Raw genomic sequence first — 23,463 nt, 5'->3', positions numbered from 1 at the left:
CTCCTTCTACGACAATACCAGCTAGTATTGTGCATTCAGTCGCCTTATCTCCTCTTCTAACTATAGCTAATAAAAATCAGCTTTCGTTACAGGTAGTTACCTTCTCGTACGTTTTAAAGACACAGCAATATAACGTTGTTTGTAAGGACACTTATGAAGTTCAGGAAACCAATACAGTGAAAGAAGATCCAGATCTTCATCTTTGGTTGAAATTCCAAAGAAACATAGAACAGACCTATGATTATCCCGGATTTTATTCCTTGTCAAATGTCTTGAATATCTTGAGTTTCCAAGTGAGTTTTCGATACCTAATTTATCAAGCAGTTTATGTAATGGATGTGACACATATAAGCGATGTTGTTAGGGGTATTATTTGAAGGGGCTACAACATATTTGTCATGGAGGTAGGACAGATGTTTTGCAACATTTGGGCTTTAAAGATAGATGTCGCATGGATATTTATAGACCCAATCAATTTAAAAAAAAATCTGATTCGTATCAACGACATCACAGCCTTAATCCATTTGGAAAGAGTATCTACGTCTTCTCAGGCTTACGCTATTTCAGGCTTTTGGAGACACATGTAAAGATAAGTGTTATTGACAATGTTTAAATCACCAGTATTAATTTGACTAGTCGGATTATATATAAATGGGGAATTAGTATATGTTCAATCAGGAGGCATAAGAAATGATAGGTAAAGACTGGAATGTTGTTCAACTTGTCGTTAGTTCGATTAAAATTAATCATATGATAAGTGTGTTGTTCAACTTGTCGTTAATTTTAACACTGTGATAAAAACGCTTAAACTGTCATTAAATTTAACCCACCTCATGAAGGTGTATAAAATTTTTATGATGCGATCAAAATATCCAATATGGCTGCTGTTTAAATGTAAAAATTGGTTTATGCTAGACAAATGAGACGTTTCAGAGGTATTTATCCCCTGGAAAAGGATTTAAGCAATGATCAGCTTTGAAAGCGCTTTAAATTGGAAAGAAACACGCTAGATTTGTTAGGAGTTGAGATGAAACTAAAATTGGAAAGGGATTAAATCAGACTAGGCGACAGATTGGACGGATACATACATCGGTAATTCGATAACAGAAAGAAATAGCACATTTCGGCTAATATTTTTGTATGTTTCCGCTTTCCGAGCAGTGTTGATTGTAAAGACGGGTCACATTATTGTGCGGATTCATTAAACAGATTATGACGAACAAGCTTTGGTAAATAATAAAGGTTACCATAACATTAATGTACCGGCCAGACGTGATTTCCGAAGCATGTCCTTACTAATTTGCCTGTTTTCGAAGTTCAAATATTAGTGCCCTTGACCTAACTGTCTACAAAGGTACATTTTTAACGGCTCAATTCGGACCACAAATAGATCGGATCATACGATAGCAATCTTTTTGCGTAGTTTTATTTCATCATATATTCATTTCCATTTAGTAATTTAAAAAATATGAGCTTAACGAGGATCAAAATATTTATAATGAAAATTTACTACAGAAGGTGTTTTATATCAGTGATTAAGTATATAATCAACGAAAAGTCTCATATATCTCAGCAGACACGATATACAAAAACATGCACCTTTTACTCAGAAATTGGGAAACCTTAGAGTGTCAGGGATTTTTTCAAAAGAAGTCTAACACCCGTGGGTTGAGGGATAGTAGGCTTATTACTAGTAGCCTTCTGGAAGCAAAAACACTCCTATAGTTCCTAATCGAATATATGTTTGAATTTTTTAACACTAAGCACTGCTTCTACGGTAAAACGCCCAAGGTCCGAGTACAAAATGATAAAACATAAAATGCAGCAAAAATTATAAATAAAGATCATGAAGCAGTCTTATATTATAAACTATCTACCATTACGGTATAGATTTCAGCATGCTATTTCTATCGGTATGTGAGCAATGATCGTTACAGTTGAAGTAAAAATAAATAGTCAACCGATTAAACGACATTTTTATTTCATTTGATGTTATCTGGCAGTGTGATTTTTTAAAATAAAACAATGCTGAAACCTGTGAAATCGTTTCTTTTTTTATGGTGTTTTACTGGTTAAAAATTTATTAATTCATATAAACGTGAGTTTTTCTTAATTGGAAGTTTAAAATAAAGAACTATTCAGCCATATATCTGCTTGAGTATATTAGTCTTTCTTTTTTTAACTTTCTTTACCATAAATTCTGCATCCCTTTTCTGTCAATTGTGTGATATTGTATGGATTAAAACAAAAAATCTGAAATTATTGTTTTGTTATTTTTTTTCAATTGAGAGATATTGGAAATACACGTATTTGTCTGAGGGTGAGTTAAGAACATGATATTTATGACGTACAAATATTCATATATATGGCTATAAAAAAATTGTAATTTTTATGCATGTTTGGTGTGATTTTGATTATTTTGATATACATTAGAAAATTTGGAACCTCAATGGTCTATAGAGTAATCACAAGCTTGACAACGTCAAAATCATGCATGGGAAAACATACGAAAAATTTGATAAAATTCGTAATTTTATGAGTGTAGCATAAGAATATAATTATAAGAAATGAATGCTTCTATTTGTAACTTCCACCCTTCATACAAACTGTGCTTTGGTCAACGTTTTTTCCACCCAATAGAATTACAAAAGGAAGCATTCAAATCTTTAAATTAAGGGGCAATGTTCAGTTGGGTATTCGCCAACACAGCAAAACTATAATGAAATCCAAGAAAGAAACAAACAAATTAAATGTATAGTAACCTCAGAATGAAAGGAGTGAATGTTTATGTGGATTGACCGACTTCATGGTATATGATAAGTCTCCGTTTATCACTCGGCATTAAGGGGTAAGAGCACAAGACTAGTCGGCTCATAGTGAGAAGAATGTGTCTGAGGAGGTGACATGTCTTTCTTGCGGACTGTAATCTTTTGAATTAGCACGTTCAGTTAGTCGGTCTAGTACAAAGCAGGCTTAACATCCGTATCGCATTAACATGTTCTGGTCCTTACAGCCACCCATCATCCTCATCATCATCATCATCATCATCATCATCATCATCATCATCATCATCATCATCATCATCATCATCATGATCATCATGATCATGATGATGATGATGATGATGATCATCATCATCATCATCATCATCATCATCATCATCATCATCATCATCATCATCATCATCATCATCATCATCATCATCATCATCATCATCATCATCATCATCATCATCATCATCATCACGAGACAAACAACCCATAAAGTAACACGATGCGTTCCTTTGATACTCAGTATTCGGGTTTTTTTCTTTTGTTTCTGAAATTTGAAATTATAGGAGACGTGTACATATCTGCTCAAAGGATGAAACGAATATTTTAACTCATAAGAAAATATTTTCTACACAAGAAAATGCCTGCACTAAGTCAGGAATATGACAGTTGTTTTCCATTCGTTTGATGTGTTTGAGATTCTGATTTTGCCAATTGTTAAGGGACTTTCTGTTTTGAATTTTCCTTGGAGTTCGGTATTTTTGTTGTGTAATTTTTTATTGATAATTCAACTATGTATAAAGTCAATATAGTACTGCAATTTTAGAAGAGATATAACTGATTGACTGTTGTGTGCTGAACGTCAAGCGGCAAATATTTGAGGCATATTTATGACGGAGTAATATATGTTACCATAACAAATATGAACATGTTTAAAGGTATCCTATTCAATCATCATATTTGGCATCCCAAAAATAGGTAAAATGAAGACGTCTATATCTTAATGCAGAAAAGGAAGTTATGGCCCTGTTTCACAATAAACTAATCCATTTTGAACATACAAATCAAGGTAAATAATTAAACCTGGAGTAAAAGCGCGACAGGTTGCGTGGCCAGGGTACATGTATCTTGAATGTATGCATGACGCGCAATTCTATTCCACACTTAGTCAAAATGTCAAACCAATGGAGACAAGAACAATTGTCAAACGATGGGTCAGACAATGGGTCAGATGATGTGCTACTTCAGACAATTGATATGGTAACAGCATGGTATACATATCATGCGTCCGAAGCGCTTTTCTGGATTAACCTTCACAAGGAACGATCAAAGCCGAATATTTGAAGCCAAGGATGTATACGAATCCAAACAGTTGAAGAGCTATATTACCAAATAGGAGTGATAGTTGACATATCTTGACTTACATCTAGAAATTGACAATGAGGGTCGGTTGAAAACAAAACTTTACGACAAAAGAGATGATTTCAGCTTCCCAATTATGAACTTTCTATTTCTATGTAGCAACATTCCAGCAGCGCCTGCATACGGAGTATATATCTCCCAATTGATACGATATTCCCGGGCTTGTGTTTCCTATCATGATTTCCTTGATAGAGGATTGCTGCTCATAAGGAAGCTATTAAACCAAGAGTTCTAAGTGGTGAAGTTGAAATCATCTCTTCGTAAATTTTACAGACGCCATCACGAGTTGGTTGACCGTTATGGAATAACCGTTTCACAGATGATATCGGATATCTTCCTTATGTCGTTACTACAATACCCTTCCATTTTCACGAATGTGACCTTCCGAATTAGACTATTTACCGGATTTGTAATAATATAAGCAACACGACTGGTGCCACATGTGGAGCAGGATCTGCTTAGCCTTCCGGAGCACCTGAGATCACCCCCAGTTTTTGGTGGGGTTTGTGTTGCTAAGTCTTTAGTTTTCTATGTTGTGTCATCTTTACTATTGCTTGTCTGTTTGTCTTTTTATTTTTGGCCATGGCGTTGTCAGTTTGTTTTCGATCTATGTGTTTAACTGTCCTTCTGGTATCTTTCGTCCCGCTTCTTTGACAATTAGAAAGTTGAAATCATCACTGTTGTATAATATTATAATTTGAAGTTATCCCTCTGAGTTGATATTAAGATTTGAAGCAAACCTTCTTGTTTCGTAATATCCTCAGTTTCATTGTAAAAAGATGTGGTATGATTGTCAATAAGACAACTTTCCACCGGCATTTAAAAGACGCAGAAATAATATAATGTATGTACGGCTGCTACAATGATAAAAAACATTGTTATATGAGTTGCAAACAATCACTCAAAAAAACAAAATTCCGTTATTTCCGCAGGAGTGTAATGTTAATGTGATTTTTTCTATGTTTAAATACATCTTCAAAGATAACATGAATCATTCATAAATAGGTGTGAGGATATCAATTCATACATTTACAAGAGTGTGGTCAGTATTAAGCTTAAAACCTCGATTAATCGATTGCAGTGAATCATTTCACAACAAACCTCTGTTGAAAACGTTGTTCTTTGTCGGTGTTAGTTTGTGTGTTAACACTAACAAATGCAAAGTTGACTTCGTCATCTTCGTAGACCCAGTTTATAATTGACCATTATCTGATTATATTTCAATGCGCAGAAATAGATCCGGAGAATATGTTGAATCCGTAGTAGTAATAACGACTACAGCATTGACTGAAAATGAGAAGTAAGTAATAACTGAGAGTGGGTATGATAACACTTTCGCAATTTATTTTAACAGAAGATAGGCATATAAAATCAAATGGTGTGATGTTTTCATTCCTTTGTAAGGCAATCAAAATAACGATTTGTTTAGCCAATATTATTAGCCAAGACTGGTGTAGCCATACACCATATTATAATTGAAGAGAGATGCATTATTAGCCGTCTAAGCTTGTTTATAAGGTTCGACACATGTGCGCGAAAAGTGTATTGTAGCGATTAGTAAACATTCTTACTGCATGACCGAAACCCCATGGATCTTTTGTGATGCTGTAGCAAGTTCTTGTTTATTAAGGCAAAGGCATAACGAGCTGACTGTCATTTCAATCAACGGTTTCCCTTTTACATTTAATAATTCCCAACTGAAGCTTGTTGAAATGAGAAAGAAGATATATGTAAATTAAATAGACTTGTCGTATTATCAATTCTAATAGTAGAGTAATAAATACATTAAAAGACACACTTCTTGTCTGCTTTGGTTATGTAGATGTGACGTAAAAATAATCGATTCATAAGTTCTAGAATGGCAAATATAACATTACTCTATTCTTTTGATTTCATGTCCATTGTCCGGTCCATGTTTGAGCATCTCATAACAACCTACATATATGGACTATTGCCTAATGAATTCTACAAACAAAAATAAAGGGGATAAATAGGAAAAGTTTAAATGCATTATGCATGCTTTTGGAACAGTATATTTACTTGATCCATTAATTGAATATGTTAAACGCCAATATAAGAGATGTATACATATATATAATAGATAGATAGAGCCAAACCCTTAAAATTAATCAGAGCTATGCATGTTATGTCATTTCTTTTTTCAAATATGATTTTCAGAATTTTAAAACAGTAAGTTTAATTTAAACAGCATCCGTATTTGCCTTTCGTTATCAAAGAACTGACTACTGAAGTGATGATTCCCTTGTTGTGTAAGAGTCCACTAGCTGAGATATCGATGGAGTGGTATAGATAACCTCAGCGACATAAATGCTTCTGCGGATCATAGTCATAAAAAAAAACTTCTAACAAACGCTCAAGAGAGAGAGAGAGAGAAAAAAAAAGAACACACACACACAAAAAAAAAAACAAAAAAAAAAACACCAAGAACCGACGGTTTCGTGAAAACCAAACAGCAATTAGTAATTCAGATGGAATATTTAACGTAATTTATTAGAAAGCTTTGATGAATTCGCAAGTAAAATGAGACAAAAGTTTCGATTCTATGGCAAATAAATTGTCATAAATAATCATTCCTTTTCTACAAAATCAGGATATACTCTTGGCCTTGCTAATACAGCGATAGAAACTTATATATTAACAAAAAAACAAACAATTGAACTAAATGTAGGAAGAATACACTTAAAAAAATTCAAGGATAACTTAACAAAATCAGAAAAAATAGCAGGACAATCACTGAAGCAAAAATAAAAAAATAATAATTAAAAATGCAGACGAAAACTCATCATCCCTGATTCTTGATCAACAGAATTATATTGAACAAGCGTTGGCCCAGCTTAACGATGGAATACATTACGAACAAATTGCAGTTCCATTTTATAGAAGATAAATTAAACATTGGATATTTAAATATTTTGGCCTCGAGCATCACTGAAGAGACATTGATTATCGAAATGCGCATCTGGTTCAGACATATTGGTACCGTTTATGTTATTAAAGGCATTACATGCACATTCACACACAGATGATATATCTCTGAGATACCTTTGAAATAGAAATACAGAAAAAAACTTGTAGTTGGAAGACTATATCTAATACCTAAAATTCACAAAATCGACATCGAAATCAGAAATGAAATTAGAAAACATCAAGAGTTACTTCAAACGATACAAATACCTGGTAGACCAATTATTTCACTTTGCAATAGCCAAATTGAGAAAATCGGACAATTCATAGATTTTGTGGATATATACACAAGATATTCTTTAACAACAAATTCAAACAAATAGAATCACCTGATAATGTTATTTTAGCTACATTTGACATAAGTAGTATGTACAAAAATCTGAATTCAGGTTGTGTATCGAACGTGGCCTAAAATTTAATCATATAATATGCAATCCCTCTCCCACCAAGAGAGAATTTTCTTTATTTACTAAAATAACACTAGAGAACAATGAATTTGATTTGATGATGTGATATATAAACAAATATCGGGTGTTCCAATGGGAGCCCTTATGTCGCAAAGCTTAACATACTTTAGAATTTTTGAATTCATCTCTATAATACTAGGAAATTCTCACACGCTTTAAAAAATCCTACACTTGTAAGTATATCGGGATGACGGTTTCGTGTTATTTGACGGAAATGAAAATGAACTACTTGATTTTTTTCAAAATTGCTAACAACGTTCATCCACTTATTGAATTCACATATGAAACTTCAAGGACAAACATTCATTTTTTAGATGTAACTTTGTACAAAGGAAAAAGATGTATTACAATTAAAATCTTAGGTGTCAAATTATATCGCAATCTAACAGATAACTACCAGTACTTGCATAGATCATCAGCCCACCCATCTTCTGTGTTCAAAGGTTTTACTACAGGAGAAAATATAAGGTCATTTAATAATGTAGAGGACATAGAATCACAAATAAAATTGTTCAGAGATAAACCCCAGAAACTAGGCTATGTTGCAGATGAAATTAATCCCATTATAACAACAGCAATGAGAAGAACAAGAGAAAGTACAGAACGATATTTAGGAAAGACTAAAGAGAAATCACCTTCATAATGTTCATAACAAAATATAATCCTAGAGTGAAACAACTTTGAAAAACTATAAGAACACACTGGCGCTTGATTCTAAATGATCATGATAATAGCGCAGCAAACCAATTATTTGAAACATTGCCCATTATCGTACACCAGAAACACAAAAATTTAAAGGAATATCTAACATCTTCTAAATTGAAATAGAATAAAGAATATAAAGCTATATTACAATATTTTTTTTACTTTATATGATAAAAACAGATGGACAGATGTCTTGCCCAAGTTCTTTTCATTATTATTATGTTGCTGTAAGGCTGGGGTACCTAATGAGGATAATGCCTTGGTAATATTGACCTAAACCGAAACACCAGGGGAAATGACGTCATGATATTAGTTGCCTTTTTACGTCAATGAGTGAATTAATGAATCCTTTATGTAATAAAAAAAATTTATTTGCCGACATGGTCTTATTTCTAAACAAAATTGATATTCATACTGATTGACTAGAATAACTATCTCCATGCGTGGGAAGTTTAAATATTTATAAGATATTTATTAAAAAGAAAAGATAATAATATCTTATTATGATTCATTGGATAAATATACTGTTACAAGAAAGAGATAATTATATCTTGGGGATTGTATTGAGATATTTGGATCGATTAAGGCCTCGGTTCTTTGAATGATTTTTCTAATTTAAAATGTATACACAAATCATCAAAATTTTCAAGCTGATGATTTGGTACTCTAGAGTTTTGTTTACACAAGACTCGTCAGCAGCGCTAGTGTCCTTCAGTACGAAGGCTTGAACATCTTAGGCAAATCAATAATAAACATGATCTGGTTCTCTACGACGATAGTTACAAATGTACATATGGAGGGACTATTCATAATTCTAAATAACCAGTATTTCAATAAGTATTGTAGTAATTATTGATTATGTGTACATTTATTGTTGTGCCTATAAACTATTTCCTCACGTTTTTATGAGTGTTTAAAAAATAACGATCAAAACAAAATACGCAATACACCGACGAGTATGATATTGAACAAATACATAACATGTAATCTTTCAATTTGAAAGATATACGTTTGTAAAAAAAAAATTACAACTTGCTGGAACTAATATGAGAAATCCTTGTTGTAACAAACAGTTTCGTATCAGAAATTTTATTCTTGGTTTCACGATATCCTTAGCATTCTACTTGTTTTTGGTGTTATTGCATGGAACTGCATATGTTGTATTGAACAGAAGAGAAGTTGCTTTCGAATTATTGCATTCAAATATACCACAACTAATACATAATAATGATGGTCATAAACAAAATCCATCGATAAGTTCAACTTTGTTTTATCCTGGAAATAAAACTTGCAGAAACATTAAAATGTCCAAAGGGCATATTCTACCATTGTGTTCCACTGTTCCAAGTCATTTAGGTAAGTTATATAACTCATGCTTTTTAGTTGCTGTGCTTAACAAAATTATTGGATAGGAAATGCAGTATGGTCTCTTATTACACAATTAATCAAGTACCAAAGACAAATGAATTTACTATAAGTTTCTAAACGGTCTACACCAATAACAAAACCCACATTGATGTGTAAGATAAAACTGGTTCAGGATTAAGAATTCGAACATGTGCAAACAAAAAAATAGTTGCAGTTAATAAAAGAAGACATATTATTGGTTACATGATCCTTAATTGGGACAGGTACACACAGTGTAATCACACTAGTAATAGGATTAAACATGTTTATTAGCTATTAACCTCTCAATCTTACCTGATCTGAGTAAGTATTAAATCATTAAGAATAACGTGGTGGCCTGCAGCTGACATCACTAGTTGTTTACATGACACTGGCTTTTGACAGGCACATTTCAAATGATAAAACAAACACATAGTAACGACCGAAAAGTACTCATAGTCTCTAAACCTAGATAATCTGAATTTTATATTATATAATATATCAAACAGCCTCGAAATATTTTAGGCATCGGTATGATCCATAACTCATTACACGGGCACATACAGAGATAGCAACAGAGAAATCAATTGTAAGGGAATAAAAGAAGTCAAACGTTTTAAAGCAACACTCTGTTCGCCTTTTTTGATTTGCTAGAGCGGGACAATCTTCTGGGTTATTGTCATTATTTTCTTCGTCTTTTTTCTCTTTTATTAAAAGGTGGTCTGTATTTATTTCTAAAGAAATATTTGCTGATTAGTTGAAATCATACAAATTTTCACAACGTGAAACATTTTCAAAAACACCTTAAAAACTCTAATTAAAGCAACAAAAAATAACTGCAATCGTGATGAAAAAAAAGTCACACAAGTTTAGAGGATTATGATGTTTGACGCCAAACGAGCGTTTCAACTACAAAAGACTCATCAGTGGCGCTTAGATTTAAACAGTGGGAAGGCCTAATCAAATACGAAGTTAAAGAGCATTGATAAACAAATAATAAAAAAAAGAAGTGTGCCAAATGCAGTTACAGCCATCTTTCGTTTGGGATAGATTTCGAATAATAATAATAATAAAAAAGACACTAGCAGACTATTGTAAATACAGAAGGAATTCTACTATAAAGTTAAATCATAATTAATTTTGTGTGTCTCTACTTAGATTATGTTGTTTGATTTCTTATTTACAGTTTTCGAAATTTGTATAAATTTTGTTTTAATACATGTATGCATGTATAACATGTTATACTGTTTAAAAACCTAGTCATAAAACAGATGATTGATAATGTATGTGTTTCTATCAGTGATAGCCGTAACTTGTTATACAATTTCCTCAGAAGGAGCCGTAGAGGCAAAGCTAGATGCCCCGTCCCTATCGGACTTGCAAAAAATGTTGTCCTGGAGACTTATTGGTGGGCGAAGTAAACCATCTCACTGTTGCCCCCGTCATAGTGTGGCTATTATTGTTCCGTACAGAAACAGAAACCGTCAATTAAGGACATTTCTGTACAACATTCATCCAATGCTCCATAGACAAGAACTAGATTACGGAATATATGTTGTGGAACAGGTATGTAGACGACGGAGAAGAGTATTGAACATATTCAAACAACAACATGTACCCGCTAAGTAGATAAGTACTTTGGTATTGGCATGAATATACGGACATTGTTATGTTAAATGTGCTATTGTAAAAATAAATAACATTCTGTCGAAAAAGGAATATATCTCCATCATTCAATTTTCTGATTTTTTTACTTGGTTTTGAAATACCGTTAGTCCTTTACGATTATACCAGCTAATCATCGATAATAGATGTTACAAATATTTGTTTCCTCGATAATAAGTGAATTACGTAGTTTTCGAAATATGAACCTGATGCAGTAACTGTGTACCATTTCATTTTATTAGTACAACAGCTAAGTGTATGTTCGAAAATATATAAATACAGTTAACTCCCGTTGTCTTAAACTCGGTTGACTCTAAATTTCGGATGAATCGAAGTTTTCCCATGGTCCGACTTTCATCCCGTATAAATGTATGTATTTCAACACATGATGAGTCGAAATGGGAAGAGTCGAAATTTCGGCTGACTCGAACCAAATTTACGCTCCCAAGATAATAAAAGCATTCAAATTGCCAAAACATGACCTCGGGGATTTAAATGGATTGAAGAGTTCATCTGACAATACACGTGTAGTTAAATTTCAGGTCAATGACCACTGTATTGATTTATAACATTCTCTTTCTACGAGTGTTTACTGAAGATTCTCTTTGATCACCATGATAAATTATTAACGATTCATTTTATGAATAATTATTCAAAATGTTTTAAAAACAATTAACTGTAACATAAATTAGCTTGGTTGTGCATGAAGAAGGGATTAGGACTTAGTGATTTAACTCAAAACTACTCAATCGGCGTCTTTCATCGTTTTGTATTTTCTCCTACAGAAGACTGAAATAAAAGAAAATGAAAAGAAATCTTAATTTTAGCAACTTTAAATCACGCTAAGATCGATTGGTAATTTCTCTCGAGGCTAAATCTCACATGAAAATATTGTTACTGTACACTGAAAAAAATAAGAGACAAAAATTCATATAATTTTATTATAATAAAAATGTATTAAATACAGATCCATCGATCTCAGACCACCATATCAATTTCCTACCCATATTCATCTGGATTTATTTTAGCTTTACCAAAGTAAGCAAATGGTATGTTCCTTCGTCTGTCAAGTTCAAGTATACGTTTCAGTCGAACTACGGGTATCTTGAAATATTTCCCTGGTCCAGCTGACTTCGAGATGAGTGAGTCGACTGAATATGTATATTCTCTTAGAATTCCATCATACAGTCACTGAATATGTATGAAATAAACTTCCATCCTACAGGCACTGAATATGAATGAAATAAACTACCATCACAGGTGGATTGAACAACGAAAAACATTTTATTAGTCGTAATTATAACATACGACTTAATTGAGAGAATCAGTATTGACTGTTGCAGTTAATTTTGTGGTTGAGAGAACTTGTATATATTTGTATTCCATAAAGCAGTGTCTGTATCAAATGACTAACTGTTTTTTAAATGTTTTTCGATATTGAGTAACCCATCATTGAGCATCCTTCCTTTAAAACTCAGTGGTCAGTTTGATCAAATGTACTTTTGGAGAGAACCTTTTGTTTTCCTTTACAATCTTGAAATAATATGAAACCTAGTATGTCCACCATTACTTTATTAACCTCTAATAATCATTATTCCTTAGAAATCTTGGATAGTGATATCACAAAGATCAGTTCTCTTTGTATTTTATACTAATATACTAAATAGTTAATATAAGTATGAATGCCAATGAGACAACTCTCCATCCAAGTCACAATGTGTAAAAAGTAAACAATTATAGGTCAAAGCACGGCCTTCAACACGGAGCCTTTGCTCGCAACGAACAGAAGCTATAAATGGCCCAAAATGATTATTGTAAAAAAATTCAAACAGGAAAACGAACGGTCTAATCTATATAAAAAAACGAGAAACGAGAAACACTTATGAACCACACCAACAAACGACAACCACTGAACAACAGGCTCCTGACTTTGGACAGGTGCACTCAAATGAAGCGGGTTTAAACGTTTCAAAAGGAGCCAACCCTCACCCTAACCCGGAACAGCAGTGTAACACCACAACACAAAAGTTGGGCCATTTCGGTTGGTGTTTTGTGGTGGTACATATTAAAAATAGAGAGACGAGATATAACACAAAATAAGTAAACATTGAATAACAGAAATGCATTACAAATTGTGCCAACAGGTCAAATTAACACGAAAGTATGATTTGAGAATACTCGCAGTTACTTAAAGCTTATTAAAAACCAAACACAATTAATCATAAAAAATCAAGTTCATAACATAAATAATCAAGTTCATAACATTTTACTAAGTAGTTTGAGACGAATAAATGAAAAATGATTGAGAGCTGTAAAGTAGAATAAAATCATTAAAATAAAAACAAAATTTGCTAAAAAAGCAAATGATACTTAAGACTAATACAATTTAGCTTTAAATACATTAATGGTGGACATATTAGGTCAGATTTCTACTATTTGACCACGAACGACACTTTAATATTGCCCAAATTATTTCCCCGTCAAATTTCCAGACAACGAACTTAGAAATGAAGGAACATTATGTTAACCACGATATGTTTAATTCGGTATGTGATAACCAATGTCCATGCTATAGATATAGAGGAATTGAATGAAACGTGAAATTCAAGGATGCAGTGAAATATAAAGAAGGATTGACAACAAAAACATACCATAAAAAAACTCCGATGTAAGAGTGTCCAATTACTGTGTAAATATTTTTTCTGTAGTGTGTCTGTGGTGTACACACAATAGGTTCCTGTCAAATGCGTTAACATTTCAAAATACTCACAGGAACAAATCAACTTATCTTTTAATTTAAACAGGAGTTAGTAACTTGAAATATTCTGCAACGTTTCAAATTGCACTGAGTTCAGATTGCCATTTTATTCTTCATTGAATCTTAATACTTCACGTATTTTATCTTTGGCATGTTTGTTATGTTCCTGTCAATGTATAAGTGTATAAATTCACAAAGTATTCAAATTATTCAATGAATATGATGAATGCCATTCATACTCAATATAATATCTTCTTCAGGGCGGAAATTCAAAGTTTAATCGGGCAATGCTGATGAATATTGGTTTTGTTAAAGCCTTGGAACATGACGACTATCAATGTATTGTGTTTCATGATGTAGACTTGATTCCCGAAAATGACAGAAACATGTACACTTGTTCTAAACATCCAAGACATTTGTCTGTCGCAATTGATATTTTTAATTACAGGTAAATAAAGGGACAAACAAATACATTCAAATTGACAATGGAAACGGTGAATTTGTCAAAGAGACAACAACCCGACCTCAGAGCAGAAAACAACCGAAGGCCATTGTTTTTATATCTATTATGTATCTCAAGAGTAAACGATCCTATTTTTGTAATTAGCTCCTAGTTATAGAAATGAGATTGAGACTTTGTATTTTGTTATCAGTGTTTTTGTAATACCTTTCCTGAACATGTTATTTTATCATGTGACTTTCAACAAAAATATGCCTTTTAAAACAGTCAAAACATATTTTTAATTGATTTATATGATTCATACAAATCTCTCAGAAACCATGTTTGTAAATATTTGTGTGTGTGTGTGTGTGTTAACGAAACAAGTTAAAGCACAATTGTTATAATGGCTTTAAAGTGGTTTTTTGTTATGGTTAAAATATATATATACCTATACCTTAGATTCATTGTTAAATAATTATTCATATTATTTTTTTTATTTATACGATGCATTTTTTCCTTAGTTTACCTTACAATAACATATATGGTGGAGTTTCTGCGATGACAAAGGAACAATTCCAGAAAGTGAACGGATTCCCCAACAGATACTTTGGTTGGGGAGGAGAGGATGATGATATGTGGTTGAGGTAACATAATAGTTTCTTCATGAAAAGGTCGCTACTGTATACTAGCAACTGGAACCTCGATCTGGTATTAAATACACCTTCATACTTTAAACAAAAATATTTGTCCTCAAGCTAACAGTGTCGAAACGTTTCGTACAATTTTGCTTTTATAAATTCGCTGAGTGTCTAGATACTAATCTTGATTTTGGAAAGTTAGCTAATGCTTCTAATTATGGTACGATATATCAGTATGAATAATAACTGAAACATAGTAAATTATCGTTTGAAAAAAATGTGCTTCAAACTGTACAGTTGTTAATCATCGATTTTGAAGGTAATACTGAATTTTTTTTTAGAAAAAAAGAAATGCATTCATATTGACGGAATTATGTAATACAATTCTTATGATTGGGGCTATATTTGAAAAAAATACACCCTATGAGCATACACTGTGATAATAGTAATCCCTCATACAAGAACAAACAGAGGAGCATATAGAATTGAAAACTGAACCTATGACACTGCTTTTTCGTTGCATTCAGTATCAATACATAACGTTTGTAATACTAGTTGACAGGGTTTTGACACAACCAATCTATCTATTTTACTGTCGTTTGATATAGTCAATCAGCGTATCATGTAAATGTACTGTTCTAAAAGCATGTATTAGGCTTTAAGACATTTTCCTGTTTATGACCTTTATTTGTGTTTGTAGAATTGAAAAAGCGGGTTTTAATGTGAGTCGATATTCAATAGATGTAGGCCGTTACAAGATGCTCAAACATGGACCGGACAATGGAAATGAAATTAATACAATGAGGTAATCTTATAGTTGCCAACCTTGAACTTATGAACCTATTGTTTATACGCTTATTATGTTGCTGTCACAGCTACGTAATCAAAGAAGTGGGAAGTGTGTCCTATAATATTTTTATTACCCTACCCATCAAATTTAAAAAACACAGAGGTTTTTTATTTTATTTAAAAAAGCTTCAGTTGGAAATTATCAAATGTAAAAGGGATAAAGTTGACGAAAGTGACAGTTATGCCCGTAACACAATAAGAAAGAAATTGCCACTGCATCTTAAAAATCAATGTAGTTTCGGTCAAGCAGAAAGAATATCTACTAATCGCTAATCAATACACTTTTTGCAAACACGAGTCTAACCTTTTAAACAAGCAAAGACGCCTAATAATGCATCTTTCTTCAATTATAGTATGATATATGGCTAGCGCAGTCTTGGCTTATGATATAGGCTTAAAAGTTATGCCTCACAAAGGAATCCAAACACCAAACCGATTTGTTCTACTATAATAGAAAAACAAGGGATATGGGATATCCATCCATGACACAACACATGTCTGTCGTCTGTTAAAATAAATTGAGAAAGTGATGTCACACCCAATCTCAGTGATTCCTTACTTCTCATTTTCAATCAATGCAGTAGTCGTTACTACAACGGACCAAACATGTTGTCTTTGTATCTCCGGATCTTTTTTTGCACATTGATATATAATCAGATAGTGATCAATTATAAACTGGGTCTTCGACGGTGACGGAGTCAACTTCTAATTTGTCAATATTCTCACACAAACTAATTTCGACAAAGAACACAGTCTTCAAGATAGGTTTATTGTGAAGTGATTCACTACAGTCGATTCATTAAGGTTTGAAGCTTAATATCTATTACACTCTTGTAATGTATGAATTAATATTCCACATCTTCACACCTACTCATAAACGATTCTTTATCTCTAAAAGATGTATTCAAAAATGAAAAAAAAAGATTAACATTACACTCCTGCGGAAATAACCAATTCTTTACATTTGAGTAAGTATGAGCAGGTTTGTCTCATTGTTGCAGCCGTACATGCATTATAACTGCGTTATTTGAAAGTTGTCTAATTGGCAATCATTCCACATATTCGTCTTATAGAGGAACTAAGAATATTACCAAACTAGAAGGTCTGCTTCAAATTCTTATATTGACACAGATGGATAACTCTCCAGCTGTTTCGGTTTTAATGCATCCTTGGCTTTCAAATATTGGCTTTGAGTGTTCCTGATAAAGTTAAAGGAAGAAAAGCGCTTCGGACGCATGAAATTTATACCATGTTGTTATCATATCAATTGTCTGAAGTAGCACATCATCTGACCCATCGTTTGATTATTGTTCGTGTCTCCATTCATACGTGAAACGCGTGCATTTTCACTTTATTTAGACTCCAATAAAAAGATTTTGCTTATGACAAAAGTTATCTCCAACTTGGCTATGGGGATAACATAATGAAATCTGCAAAGCATAAGTTTTACGGCTTATATCACGATTTGGTTGACTAATATGAAATATCTGTCTCACATTAATGTATCTGATATATACATTTACATTTATTGATAATGTCTTACTCCAATTTTGACATTTTTGACAATTATAAACTGAATTAAACCTTACACATCATAAGATAATTGAATAAAAGATATATTTTTTTTAAAACCAGTCATGATATATCATTATCGAGTTGTTTTCATATAAATTGTCCGAAGAAGTACGTCGTCTGACCCATCGTCTAACGTGTGACAATTGTTCGTGTTTCCATCGGTACGTGAAACTTGTGTGCATTGTTACAATATTTAGACCCCAATGAAATTTCTATGAGGATAATAGACTGAATTCTGTTGGGCTATGCCACATTATGTCATCACAATAACGTCAGCATTTCAACGGGTATATTATTCAATCTCTCTAATGTTAAAATTCTAGTAAACTCACCAAAAAAGGTAAAACACTGTATTTCCATTAACCATATGTGGGTTCGGAAGGACCCTAAAAAACTTATTGACATTTTGATAGTGGTCCGTCTCTGACACAACCTTCAGTTTTTATCCCATTTACACATGAATACCATATGAGTTATTGACAGGCCGCCTTAAAGAAACAATTGCTTAAATGATTGATTCTTTTTATCGCCACTTTCAGCATGTATTGTTGGCTTTTTCCTGGCGTCTAAGGAAACCGAAGTGCCGGGAGAGAACCTCCGAACTTCGGTATGACGACTAACAATCCTAGTCAATTAAGATTAAAGTCGAAAGCACCTGTCAGGTGTAGGGCTTAACCTTGGAACCTCAGTGTTGAAAGGCTAGTGATACAGCAATTGAACTACTTAGACCACTCAGACACCGTGCACCTTCTGAAAGAAATGATTTACATTCGTCTTCATTATAAAATGATACCATACGCTGCACATTTATTGTTTTGCAAAAATGAATCCGAAGATGCAAAATGCTGAATCAAATAATCAGTTTACTGAAGTTTCCGCATTTCTATTAGAATTGTCTGTACAACTCTCCTTGCCGACATTTTTTCATGTCCATTTGCGTAGGATTCATACAGATACTTGAAGACAAAAGAAGCTAAGTCATGAAGTTCAAAGACACGTATATTGATGATGTTCTCGCCATTAACAATCATTTTTTTCTGATTGGGTCCAATTATTTTCTCTTTGTGAACTAGAAATTTAAGACATCACATACACAGCTTCATCTGTCTAATTTGTAGACACATACCTCGAACTGGTATCGAACGGACATAACCGTATCAGAGTATATTGATTTCAAATATGTTAATTAAACCAATCGCCTTAGGTAATGCATGTATCGACCCATACGATGTTCAAGAGCTTGCAGCTGCAACTCAGACTTTGAAGAACGTCAATGGTGTCTGATCAAAAATAATTAGCCAGGTTATACTCAAAGAGCGTTTCGTTCTTTTTCAAAAACCGTTAGAGGTTTCAGAAAATTAACCATAACCATTAGGTTTGGAGAAAATACCGCAACTCGACAAAATCAGATTATTGTTAAATTGAATTAAAATGTAATGAAAATAAGGCTCAAAGAAAAGATTTGTCATTAGATTGAAATTGATATAATGTGCTTCTTATTTCTGTATAAGTTATTCTAAGTTTTGTTTTCACTTTTTGATGAAGCAATAGGAAGATATGGTAGTCGATATGTTGCTTGCAAACATTTCGATCATATAAAGGACGAGTTTAATATAAATCAATAATTTATACTATATGTATATTTTTATAATTTATTATTTAGTTCATTGTTTTGGTATGTGACCCGGATTTGTTTTCACTTTATCGATTTATGACTATTGAACAGCGGTATACTACTGTTGCCTTTATTAAGCATTTTATGCGACCACCATTAAGATTTTTATTGCGTCCTAATTATATTTTAGATTTCAGTTTTGTAAAATAGTAATTCTTTTAATCTCCAGGAATGCTCGGTGCAAGACCCTACTTATATCAAGGAAGCGTTTTCACAAAATATCTTACCACGAAAGCGGATCGTAATATATATATTGAAAATATCATGACTTATTTACTTTAAGAATAACATTATTTTTGAAATGAGTTGCAGAATTTAAGATAACAGTTAAAATAATCTATGATCATTTCTTACAATGTACTATGATCTTTTTTATAAACATAATTTATTTGAGGAAAATTCAAATTATATCTCACCGGACTTTCTGTCCTTGTAATTGTATGAAATTTTTGCCGTTTCTATCTGAAACAATGCATCAGATAAAATATTTCCTTTATACCGAAGTGTATAAAGCGTATTTTTAAACACAGTTTGTCTAAAGGGACGTCCCATTGTAGTAAGGGTTGGACTACTGGACGGGAGCCATATACTAAGGATGATTCTATTATATACCCTCATCAATCCTTGAGGAATTTCCGATTTTGACATTGAGTAAAATAAATACACACGGCGGTTGCCATGTCTTTTTCAGTCAAAACAATTGAATCTTGGTTTTCGTTTTCGTTTCATTTATGCGGCTTTAGAACTTTGGAAATATCATATACAGCAGTTTGTATAACTTACATATCCAAAAACATTATTGACTTTACTGCAAACATACGTAGTTTTGCATTTCATAGGTTTTCAAACGATTTCGTACTTTCAACATTGAAATGAAAGTGTTTTTGATATTAATTCTGTCGGGCACCACATTTAATTCGATTTTTGTTTACAATTTTACGGAAACTGGTTCGTTGATTAAGATCAAAGGTTCTATACCAATTTTATGTGTTGTTTTTTTGGTTTTTTTTTAATAGCTACATGATTCCAAATAAGATTACATATGTCTAGTTTAATCTAAGGATTAGTTATTTCCCCCTCCCCCCATTTCATAAATATTGACTTAAAAATGCTATTCATATTATATTTGATACGAAATAAATTTCATATTCAAAGTAACAGTTTAGAAATCAGAATTTATAATGACGAGTCAACACAAACTAAATTTATCGTAACTAATATTGTTTTGTTTTTGTTTTTTTTTTTATTATCTACAATTTGAATATGTAGGAAATTATTTGTTTTATTTATCACTACTAGATTTTACTTTAAATTTGAGTAAAGGAAAAACAAAACAATACGAAACACAAAACGGTAAACGATATCAAATACAACATGATAAACAGAAACGGTAAACGATATCAAATACAACATGATAAACACAAAACGGTAAACGATATCAAATACAACATGATAAACAGAAACGGTAAACGATATCAAATACAACATGATAAACAGAAACGGTAAACGATATCAAATACAACATGATAAACAGAAACGGTAAACGATATCAAATACAACATGATAAACAGAAACGGTAAACGATATCAAATACAACATGATAAACAGAAACGTTAAACGACGACATAAACGGTGACCGAAATATTTACACGTACAAACGTTAAATGAAAGCTGTACAAATGTTATGCCATTGATGCACGGACTATGCAAGAACGTTATACAAGCGACAGCGGAGCACTGTACAGTGAACGTACGATTCACGGAAGAAGAAAGTGACTTACTTGCCATCTCGATCCCATCTTTTTGGGTTCATACTATTTTCCCCGTTTTTCCTTTCTTTTTTATCTGTATGCTTAAACGAGTTTACAAGTTTCGAACGTTAGCAAACTGCTATTGCCTTATATCAAGCAAATGCTATGAATGCTTCTGGTTTTTTTTTCAGATGGACAATGCTGGAAAAAAGCAACGACTATTTTAACATTGATGGACTGAATAGTCTTCATTACAAAGTTATTAAGAAAGACACCAACTCTCTCTTCACTCGATTTTTAGTCGAAGTCAACCAAACTGAGATTATGCAGGAGTTACAGAAACGTTTGACACAAACCTAATTATAACTAACTCATGTAGAGGCATCGTCATAGACTAACATTGATTACGGTAACTTCAAATGCTGATACAGATTTTGTGTAGGCTATAAAACAATAATTTGACACTTTTACATGACAAATCACTGCTAGATTTGTTAACAGATGATACCACTATAAGGAGTAACAATGATGACGTACATGCGTCACATTTGAACCATTTGTGAACTGAATATCGTATTGACAACACTCATCAATTATAATTTTATTCCGAAAAGTACAAAAGTTGTACCTGTAAGTTGAAAAGCATCAGTCTTTCGAAAACCTTAACATGTTAAATAGAGTTTATTGACAGAACGTAAACATATCAATGAAATGTCATTTCAACACAAAAGTGCAGCTCACTTGGCTGTGATTCCCTCGTGGACTTAACTTTTCACAGCGGTGGCATTAACCTAGTAATTGTAAAAACTCATCAAATATACGAGGCTTATAACTGTGTCCAACCGACGCGCGTTAGTCTACATAAGACTCGTCAGTGGCTACGAATTAAACACTTGGAAAGCAAACAAATTCCTCAATTGTAGAGCTTGATACACAAACAAATTCAAAACAGTTGTGCTATATACGGTTGATGCAATCTATACCTTTTGGTATACATATCTTAGACTTTAAATAATTCAACATTGTATGAAAGAAAATTACAGAAAAATAACATATCAATGATATGTCATTAAAGCTCAAAACTGCTGACTACTGTGCTAGTGATACCCACTATTACGAAACATCCACTATCCATGGCATTGATCCAGTGGGTGTAGACGAACGTTTCGTTTACATAATATCCAGCAGTGCCGCTCAAATTAAACCATTTGATAAACCAAAAGTTGTAGACATCAATAAACATAAAATTACAAATAGGGGTTTACAACCTAATTGTTTCTAATCATTTATAATTGTTTGAACAGTACATTTACCACACAAAAACATACCGATGATATTTCATGCCAACATATAAATCCATTAACCTAAAATTACAAATAGTTGCTCAAAATACGGCTATGCAATCTATACATGGGGTTAACAACCGTACTGCGTCAAATCATTTATAATTGTTTGAATAGTAAATTAACACAAAATATACATACTGAAGAAATTTCTGGTCAACATAAAAATTCTGACTACTGAGCTGTGGGAAAAACCACAATTGGCATAGACGTCATTCCAGCAGTTGACAAAAATCCCCTATGAAACCAGACTTACAATGGTGTATGCTAACTGCGAGTGTAGTCTACATAAGACTCATTAGTGACATCCGAATAGATACATGTGGTAGGCCAAATCAAATCCAAAGTTGCGGAGTAATACCAACCAAAAAGTCGACAAAAAGTTGTGCCAGAAAAACAGCTGAGGCTATCTGTATCTAGAATTGGACAACTTAAGTGTTTCAAACAACTCAAAAGTTGATAAATAGTAAATGAACATTTTAGATAAACATCTTAATTATATTTTCATGTCAAAACAAAAGTTACGACAATTGGGCTGTGCTATCCTCGGGGACGAGACGTCTGCCAACAGTTGCATCAACCCAGTAATTGTAAGAATTCGTCAAAGGTATCCGGCTTATTTTTTCTGTTTGTTAGACGCACGTCTATACATTAGGTTCATCAGTGTCACTTGAAATAAAACACTATATATGTAGGACTCTAAAGTGCGATGGGGACGCTAAAACGCGATGGTCATGCTGAAGTGCGATGGTCTACGCTAAAGTGCAATGGTTTGATACGCTTAAGTACGATGGTCTGTGTTATTAAATGAAACACACTAAAGTCCGATGGCTCAATACGCTAAAGTGCGTTTTCCCGACAACAATGGAAATCAACAAAAATGAAAAAGCGAATTACCTTAATTGTGACGATGTGTATGAAACACTTTGATAACCATATTTTTCAGTAGTTCGGTAAAATTGATTGATAAAGTAATAGAAACTTATTGTTGCTTGTTGAACGTACAGTGGCAAATAGCACATGCATAAACA

General features: G+C 32.8%; 1 protein-coding gene across 1 annotated transcript; it reads left to right on the top strand.

The window, feature by feature from the left end:
* The first annotated feature begins 11,122 nt into the window (after positions 1–11,122).
* On the top strand, positions 11,123–21,449 carry LOC127733364 (beta-1,4-N-acetylgalactosaminyltransferase bre-4-like). The gene is made up of 5 exons (XM_052242732.1): positions 11,123–11,302; positions 14,420–14,607; positions 15,123–15,245; positions 15,940–16,044; positions 21,281–21,449. The coding sequence occupies exons 1-5, from the start codon at positions 11,123–11,125 to the stop codon at positions 21,447–21,449; spliced, it is 765 nt and encodes a 254-aa protein (XP_052098692.1).
* Positions 21,450–23,463: the final 2,014 nt, after the last annotated feature.

Source organism: Mytilus californianus, unplaced genomic scaffold (genome assembly GCF_021869535.1).
Source record: "Mytilus californianus isolate M0D057914Y unplaced genomic scaffold, xbMytCali1.0.p SCAF_3, whole genome shotgun sequence".
NCBI lineage: Eukaryota > Metazoa > Mollusca > Bivalvia > Mytilida > Mytilidae > Mytilus > Mytilus californianus.
The sequence above is the reverse complement of the archived record's forward strand: the minus strand, read 5'-3'. Positions and strand labels throughout refer to the sequence as shown.